Source organism: Apostichopus japonicus, chromosome 3 (genome assembly GCF_037975245.1).
Source record: "Apostichopus japonicus isolate 1M-3 chromosome 3, ASM3797524v1, whole genome shotgun sequence".
Taxonomy (NCBI): domain Eukaryota; kingdom Metazoa; phylum Echinodermata; class Holothuroidea; order Aspidochirotida; family Stichopodidae; genus Apostichopus; species Apostichopus japonicus.
In genome coordinates, this window is record NC_092563.1 from 22,433,214 (window position 1) to 22,442,594 (window position 9,381).

The 9,381-nt window shown below is 37.3% G+C and overlaps 1 protein-coding gene and 1 long non-coding RNA gene across 5 annotated transcripts in view; one reads left to right on the forward strand and one right to left on the reverse strand.

The window, feature by feature from the left end:
- LOC139965473 (uncharacterized) overlaps positions 1-797 on the reverse strand; it is a 20,762-nt gene extending 19,965 nt beyond the window's left edge. For 2 of the 3 annotated variants that reach the window (XM_071967864.1, XM_071967863.1), the window contains exon 1: positions 239-797. In XM_071967864.1, coding sequence (XP_071823965.1) covers positions 239-579 — 341 coding nt within the window. In that variant the 5' untranslated portion in view covers positions 580-797. The remainder of the gene's footprint in view (positions 1-238) is intronic. The other variant, XM_071967862.1, reaches the window with a different exon arrangement.
- The window catches only part of LOC139965496 (uncharacterized), an 11,951-nt gene extending 3,196 nt beyond the window's left edge, over positions 1-8,755 (forward strand). Inside the window, exons 1-4 of one of the 2 annotated variants that reach the window (XR_011792264.1) lie at positions 1,121-1,135; positions 2,571-2,739; positions 3,984-4,489; positions 5,171-8,755. This is a non-coding gene — a long non-coding RNA (uncharacterized lncRNA). Of the gene's footprint in view, positions 1-1,120; positions 1,136-2,570; positions 2,740-3,983; positions 4,490-5,170 lie in introns of those variants that run through there. The other variant, XR_011792265.1, reaches the window with a different exon arrangement.
- The last annotated feature ends 626 nt before the right edge of the window (positions 8,756-9,381 follow it).

Consider the following 9,381-nt stretch of genomic DNA (forward strand, 5'->3'; position numbering starts at 1 on the left):
CCTGAGTTATTCCACACCCAAAATGAATGCAGGCCTAATATTAAACTTACAAAAAGACCATTCAACAATTCGCAACTAGCAGGTAGGTCACGAAAACTTATCTGGCAAGTACGTTATGTATTATTACAGTAATATACAAGGCCTATTTCCAGTATTTTAACATTTGGCCTGCACTACAGACTGTAGCCTAGTCTATGCTGAGTTTCGAGTGGGACTGACTCGTCTCACTCTGTCTTACCCAACCACTCCCTCTCTGTATTCAGTCCCGTCTAGTTTCCACGGTGTACCCCCGCTTCTCAATTTGCCACTTGAATTCCAATCGTAAGTGCTAGCGATATTTTCTTTTCGCTTCGAATATCCAGTGTTAACTGATTTCTCGTCAAATATGTTACCGTTCGGAGGATAGTCGGGTGAAAGTGGAATGTAATCTAGATTGCGATTAGCGTTAGGTTTAGCACTCATATTCTCTGACAAGTGCGTTTGTCTTATACCATCCCTGGCTTCGTTGATTATTTTCGTCCAAAGTTCAGTTGCTGGACCAAGCTGTTCTGGCTGATGCCAACTTATCTTTCGATCCATCAATATAATTCTTTCAAAACTATAAGTTGGAACTTAGAAGGTTCGAAATGGCTCAAATTTCGACCCCTAAATTCCGGATGTGGTGTGTAGGTTTTCAATGCAGACTAGTGTTCTAGAGGTCTACTCGTATAATAAAGCCACACTGTGTATACCTATACGCGTTTGTGTAGGAAGACTATACTAGTGTAAGATGTACGTACATAATGCACTACAGTCTCGACACAGACTCAATTACTTCATTGATGCTATAATTAGCAACGAACTTACGCAATGTCTGCAAAAACAGCAAATGGAACGCCATGTGCCTGTTATTACCAAATTTAACCATGGCCTGCCTGGGTGTGATGTCATAGGGTTCGGGATGGGAGCAGAGGGTTAGTAAAGGGACAGCGATGGGAGAGTAAATGAAGGGACGGTGAGGGGAAGGAACGGAGTACATTTGCGTCAAAACTGACATAATGACATTTGACTAAATTGCGAGGGGCAAAAATGCAAGAACGAATCAATAGAAAGAAGGAAGCCTGGTGATGGAAAAGGCCAGTATAAGCCAAGATCGGTGAGTGTTAAGGTTGAGGCCAGGATGATGTTTGGAGTAGTCATTGCTCAGGCCCTCGATCTTCACTGCCATTTTGTCACAATTGCATGTAAAAGTTGTAATCTTTCATGTAAGCCTTATAAAGTTATTTTAATAGTTGTGAAACAAATGTTGTTTTTTTAACATAGTTTGTCTATGTTAACTGAAGATTAAAAAATTACAGCTAATTCACCGTCAAGTTATGAATATGGGATTATTTGTCATTGAAATGATCGCGATATGACTTACTGATCGCTGGTGTTGGTTTTGAGCTATCTAAACAACTAGGTCTATCTCAACTATGAAACAAACGAGGGCATTGCAGCCCGACCAGTGTCCGAGATGAACAGATGAAGCTTGAAGGTATGCTGTAAGGGCCCCAAATATGCTAGATATTCAAATATGGTCACCTTTGGTCAAAATTCTTTAACTGTTTTTATTACAACCTTCGAGAAAGTTTTCCTCACTGGGACATGATCAGTCATCTTGTGTGTTCCTTAACAATGTCTGCATTTGGAGAGTAAAGACCTCCAGGAAAGTACTTTTTGAAAGCTTCTAGAAATTATAGCGTGCTATAATTTGGGGCCTATACTGACCACCCTTAACGCATACTTCAATTCACTACTTCATTCATTCAAGTTCACCTGGATCGAATTCTTATTTATTCAGTTAATCAGGAAAATAATTTGAAACATTTCGTTCTGCGGATTAAACTGCAAGTTCTACAGAAGCCTATATTGTCCCATTTTTCTTTTCTTCAAATGTCCCTTCTTGGAAGTGCTGAAGGAAAACGCTTTTACAGTGCAAACAACTATAAAATGCATAGTTGAAACTTTTAAAGAAATGATTGTAATTGACTATCCAGAATATGTGGTGGCTGGCGATATGATACTGACAGCGTGTCGCCTAACTGCACGGCTCTACGACTTGAAAGCGTTCCAGGAAAACAATATTGAAATATAATTACTTTCATTCACAAATGTACTCATCATTCAGAATTAATTTCCTCCTCTCGTGTCTCATGGATGCAAATAAACCTATAGAATGCCACTAACACTTGAAGTTCCATTTTACATACATGGACTCGGTGTTCGACAAAACAATCATGAGCCCTAAGTGATTACATACCAAACAATCCAATTTGGATAAGAGACATTTACTCGCTGGAGGCGTATTTTTAGCCAAGCAATTTTCCAGTTTTGCAATGTGTTGCGAAATACGACACATTCGTGTTTGGTCCCAGTGATTGGTCGATACATCAATGACGTGTCAAATATGTAAATTATGAGATCATCAGGGTGATCTATGTCAATCTGCGATCAGATACGTTTGTCTGTATACGTTTTAGTTCAGATAAGACTCATACACTATACATTTCTTGTTAACTTTGTCATTTATTTTTCTATTTCTTCTTCAGATTTCAACGGCATGCATTGTGGAATTGATTCATCTGATGAAAATACATACTAGGCAACATATTGGTATATACTATATATGCATACGGTCTGCAAGATAGCTCTTCAATACCCACAACACAGTGTACATAGCAGCGATGGACATCTCATGTCTAGATAAAAGATAACAAGGTATAACATTTCATTACTGTCTGCATTTTGTAGCGACATGAAAAAAAAACTTCACTTCCAAACAACGGAAAGTTAACTTTTTCAGATAACGGCACGCGGTTTGGGGCGAGTCTTCAATGCATAAATAAATATTACTACGAATGGGAATAAACCAGATTGATGAACGTACGTGTGCCATAATGACATCGTAGACCAGCCACTTTGTAAATTTCCGAGTTTCGTAGCGTAACAATGGGTACTTGAATACTTTATCTTCAAACAGCAACCAGCATCTAAGTCTCCATGTTGATAAATGAATTCATAAACGTATGTATGCGAAACTCTAAATTCTCACATTATGTGAACTCAAATTACAAGTTGAAACTCAAACTTTCTAATGATTTAGAAGAAAACTGTATACAAAAGAGATGGCGCTCTTGCACAAAACAACACAGAGCCATATTTGAGGTCATAACAAGCAGTAGAAAGCGCTCCATAAAATTCGCCGACAGGGAACTGCTAATCTCTATACTATATTGTAGCGGCTGTGGCTCCTTCATGATCCCTTATGATCCAAGGTCGTATTTAGACATAAATTCTACGCCCAGCCGTTTGTCTTTTTTTGTTCTTCATATAAACTTTCTAAGGAATGGTGAGCTTTGAACTAACCGAAATTTACAATCTTACTTTGGTATTCTTTTCTCATTACTTTCGCTCATGATCAGCCCACCCCCCCCCCCAACCCGACACGCTATAATTACCTTCAAACGGGAATTTTCATTACAGCAGTCGCTCGAAGTTTAGTTTATAGTAATTGACGCTGCAAAAATACAAGGACTGCTTATATAGGGCTGTTGTGAAATAGAAAGAGTTTCTTATAAAATATCAAAAGACAAAACTTCTAATACTCTAGCAACATATTCCAACCCAGTAAAGTATTCATCTTTACCTCTATATGAACCTCAAGCCTAACCCTAACGCTAATCTCATTAACATGTTCATTGATGTCTAAGCGGTTTTACGGGATTGATCTCCCTCCATCACGGCTAAATTGGTATCGAGGGAAGGGAGGGGGAGGGGTGGGGGAGTGACGGTAAAGAACAATCCAGACAAGAGTCAAAACATCTTCGAAGCATATAATTTGAGAGGGATGCATACTAGAAGTGTCATGTTACTGGTGCAGTGTGCACCAGAAGCAAGTTTATCCAAATGTCCTTTTGCAACGATGCTGAATTGTCACAACTTGTATTTTATTGGTTTCACAGGGTACAGTAGGGATAGGGAAGTGGATGTGTCAGTTAGGCGGATCGAATCTCCGAAGAAATGGTTGGTTATGGAATCGTCAAAATATCGTTTTACCTGTTGGTACAAACTTTGGTATAATTCATTAGACAACCATGCAGTGCTGATCATTGATATTTCATTTCTGCCTGCCGTACATTTTCCTGTGGTTATTATTATTTTTGTCCAGATGGCCGCCCATACATCAACTCTATTCATGAAATGCACAGGCAACAAATTCCAGGCTTGGTAGCATACAATCTTTGTGATACAGATCAATGAATGGGTACGATAGGCACACCCTTAAATTTAATATAACACTGCACTGATACTACGTGAACACCGCTACCAACTTAGACAAGGATTAAGGCTACTATTAAACCAGATTTATTGATATCTACTTCGTCGTATTGAACGATTCTGATTAAAATGGATCCAAAGTTGTTGCAGGTTCTGCTTTTTCTGTCTGTGGCAGTGTCGTACGCTGAAGGTAGGATGATTGATTGTGGTCACCTCTGAATGTTACAGGGGTGGTAGCTATGCCTAGACTAGTTTAGTACTACTACAGTAGTACTAGTATTACTAAGTACTAGGCCTACCTGGCTTGAGCTGGGCCTGACCCTCAGTGGCCAGTTGACGTTAGGAAGTGTCATCGTAGTAACTTTAGTCTTAGGGACAATACTGTACATTGATAATGATATTAACCAGGCAGTTATTTTTAGGACGTTTAAGCGACCACGAATGTGGGAGAAACCAGCAACGGCTTGTTGATTAAACTTTCACATCAGAAGGTTTTCCGAGTTCCAGTTCAACAATTTAACTCAAATATGGAATCTTTTCAATTCAGGAAGTCATTTCGATGGGAAAATCATAGACTGCTCTTGGATGAAAAATCCACCTTACTACTGTATGAGTATGATCTGGCTGTGGATCGCACCACAAACCTCCTGCTTGCTAAGCCTTGTTGCCTCAAACGCCACTTTCTTTATTTACTTAGCCTTGTCATTAGTGTTTTTCAATGCCTTACTTTAGCTGGTTAGGGCTGGAACCCACAAATTCCCAGATGTTAGGTTTTCATTGCTTTTTAATACCACCACCTAATATCCAATCTGCCTAGTACCATCACTAGCATAATATTTTTGATAGCATACTTTTCCTATCTTTCATTCAGCTCTCTACAAACCAGGGAACTTCTTGATTATCATCATCTCAGTAATACTCCCAGCTGCTGTACTTCTAGGATTCTGTGGTGTAGGTCTTTTCATCTGCAAAAACAGAAAACGAATTCCTGTACTCCGAAGCAAGTTTGGTACACATGAAAAAATACCACAGAGCAGTGGAAAACCTGGGTCTGCACCTCCTATGATGCCCCCACCGCAGTCACAGCCCCAGACCCCACCTTCCGCCCCTTCAGCCCCTTCAGGAGATGACATTACCCCACTCAAGTCTCCAGAATAATTGACTCAACAAATTTCAGTTCCTGTACTGTAAATCTGTCAAGCACAGACCATAGGGCCTACTTGACTTAATATGAATGCATGTATATATACTTTAATCGAACGTTTGGGATTAATGTTTTCAGACATTTAGGGGACATACAGTAGTACATTAGTTGAGGAAATTTATGCAGAATTAGAAGTAATGACCCATGCTGAAATTAAGGTGAACAGATATTATCTTCTTTGTTACTTGTAGTTGAGTTTGATTATGATACAGAATGATAATAGAATGTGGCAGTTTTTGGCAGGTCACATTTTTCTTATATTGATATTAAAAAATTAAGCAAGAGGAATATAATTGACTACTGTATGTGTCTGTTAGTTTTTCATCTACTTATATTTACTGCCCAGAATAATTAAGAAAGGTTAACCAAACCAAAGATATGGTTTGGGCAAATAGTTAAACAGGTTCTTGTTATTATTTATGTGTGCCTTTTAGCGTATGTCATAAAATATGATGGAAAGAAGCACTTATGGGTACAAGTAATTCATGAAGAAGAATGTCAGATTGATGAAAGATTTAGAGGCTTATGTTAGTAAAACAAATAAAGAAATTTTCTTTTAACTTTCAGTACCAGTTGCCAAATGGCATTTTTAATTTAACTAACATGATAACTTATCTAGAATGGGACCATTAATTGGCTCAGTTAGGGATAATACTGTACCATAATAAAACTATAATAATCATAAGTAGCAGAACTGGTCACTGAAGATGGGGGTACAGTAGCACAGTGGAAAGATTGTGTCTTTACATTCTATGTCGTTGAGGAACTTTGAGGCTTTGGATTACAGTAATTAAAGAGAGGTGTTAGTCCAGTAGACAATACATATTAATATCTCTGTGCTTTGAGATTTAGTCTTGCAGATATATACAAACAGAAGGCTCTTGAAGACCATTTTTTCAACGAAATTCTTATTTCTTATGGTGTGCAGCTTTGGATTTATTAAAGGGTTCAAACTGATCAATCAAATCGTAGAAGCCTATTTTGCTTACGATACAGATTGTGAGCTGTACGATGGAAGCAAGCAGGGAGTGCAAATTGTTGCCAATTTACTGCAAGCTAATAAGTGAATTTACCAGAGCAAAGTCCAGTGTCGTCATCGACTGAAGTCGCTAGATAAATCTCTAACGGGTAGAGAGAGTGGGAGCTTGCCAAATTTGCTCTGAGTGACTTTACGTTTGAAATTAAGCGTCTCGAGTCATGTCTCTTTACAACACTGGTGAATACTCATGTGAATTAGCAAGTAACATGATCTAAGATCAGTACTACAGTAGCATACTTGCCAATTTATTCACTGCACTTTTTCAATTAGATGCAACTTTGAATTAGATTCTTTTTCCAAAAGTGTCATTGATGATTTCTACAAACAAATTGTTTATTGACTTTATTCGTAAAGAATATGTGGAATTATTCAAATTTAGTTTCCACTAGCAGTAAAAATAGTGTGAACACTTGAAACCAACTTTTTTTTGTGTTTCTCCTATATCTAGTAGATCCTTACATATTTGCTTGCTCAAAATAAGAGGAATAAGGGGGGGGGGGGTGAGGGGGGACAAGTGTGGAATCATCTCTAGACTCCTGGTTTGAGTTGTACACACTCTGCAGTTGGTAATAGCAAGCAACAAATTTTGTTAACTCTGAAATTGTTCTTTCATACATATTCTTATTAATATTTTCCATATATTAGCATACCTTGTAATTTATGTGCAGCATGACAGCTATTTCTTTTTTAAATCTCCTTCATCACTGTTAGTACTTCATATGTTTTATACCTTTGCTGTTGTTTTTTATTATCCTTTGTGAATCTTTTTTGTTCATGTAACATATATACAGTTATTCATGAGGCTGTTTTGAAATATTTTGATATAAGAGGTTCTTTTTTTTCCATTTAACTTATATTCCAGTGTTTCATTTCTAGTACTCATTAGGGATTGTGGGTGGGGTGGGAGGTAGGTGGGGGGGGTGAGAGATAGAGGTTGAATTAACTGGGCAGTTTGCAAGAAAAAAATCAAGTAAAAATATGTGTCTTTCAGCCATGCATCAGACATCAAGATTTTAACGCAGTCCTATACTAGTATCGTCAACTTTTTACAATTCCACAGAGAAATCGTCTGAAAACACCCATTTTTTCATTGCAATGGAAGGAAATGACATAATTTTGCAAGCTACATCGTTAAGACGGAGATAAATAAACCATTCAAGAGAAGGAACCTAAGACAGGCTAGCCACGAAATGGTCGTAAACAAAACAGAGAGATTTGATTGGCGCATGATCTTATGGGTGGGTCTTGCAAATTTTGATTGAAGTTTTTAGGATCTACGGACTGGCGAATTTTATTCAGCTCAGAATTTTTAACGAAAGATAGATTACAAAAATAATGAATGCTGATATAGTTGCATAAAACAGTGATTTTCACTGAGATTTCGGTGCAGTAAGCTGGAAAGGTCAAAGTTTAAATTTGGCAAATACGTACTGAGACATTAATTTTAAGTTGAAGTTTTGGTAGAACAGTATCTTTGTTCAACAGTATGGAAGCTGCGGCTGGTGTTATCTCACAAATTTATCAAGTATTTCGTCAGCCTGAGTCTTTCAACTAGTAAGAAATGACATCGTGCTGAATGCTACTGAATGGTTAACTTTCTATTTTTTTTGTTCTGTTTTTGTAATACATTGCCTCATAGTCGATAAACATCGAAACTTTGTAACTTGCATTCATTCTGAACTTATAGGTACAGTATGTCATGAATATTCATTTCTGTTGTTGGATTTCTGGTTTAACTTCTTTTGTAACAAAGATGCCGTAAATATGCGACTATTATCGATGAAAAATTCTAGTAGTGAAAACAGGTACAGTAGCATATTAAAAGATAATGGATGGTTGTACACAAGTAACACGTATGAAAAATTGAAGATGGCAAAAATGTTTTGTTAAAGTATTCAAAATTTGTTCAACATAAAGTGAACATCTTTTTTAATTGTATTGATGACCAATTCAGCATTGCACAATCTCCCCCTTAATTTTCCTCTGCTCAGCTGACCCAGGCTTTCTCAGCCTCTTTCTCTTAAAAAACTTATATTGCTGAGATAAGTCTCTTTAGCTGCCTAAAACCATTTTTGCATCACACCAAATTTTTCTATTGTAAATAAAAATGTGCATTTTTTAATTTACTTTATCTTAGGATTGCCCTATGATAAAAGGAATGTACTAAATGTAATGGTTATGGATATTAAATTGTTTTTGCATGATAACTTAAATTTGCCTTTTTCGTCTCATTGAGTGTTTTTTTCTGGGAAACCTATGCAAGAGTGTGCCCTCTACCACTAGGGGCTTCCTATCATCAGTATCACACCACTCCCCCACCCCCTCTAACAGCCTTGGTATATGTCCACTTCTGGGTTAGGTCACAGGAACATTTCAGGAAACACCAACTGCTTGGTGTATATGAAATGAACCCACCCTAAAAATACTTCCATGCTAATAGATTTAATGACACAAAGAAAATGATTGGTAATAATGAATAAATTGGTAATTAATTGGTAATAATGAAGAAATGATTGGTATTAATTCCATCTTAGCCTAAATATGTCAGAAAGTCAAAATAATGGTCACTCATGTTCAGACATCAACACTACCTATAGTGCTAATTTCAACGAGCTAGGATCAACTTGGACAGCATCCATGAATGTTTTTGAATAATTTGCAGGTCTGAATCTCCAGGAAGGTACTTGCGATAATTTTCAGCCATTTGAGACCAATAGGCCTACTGATGGTCTTTATTATAATAAATACAGTCGTTACCTGTATCCAAAATAGTTTCCTAACACAGAAACACCAGGAGGCCAAAAAAAAAAAAAAAAAAAACGGGTTGTTTAAGAAAATG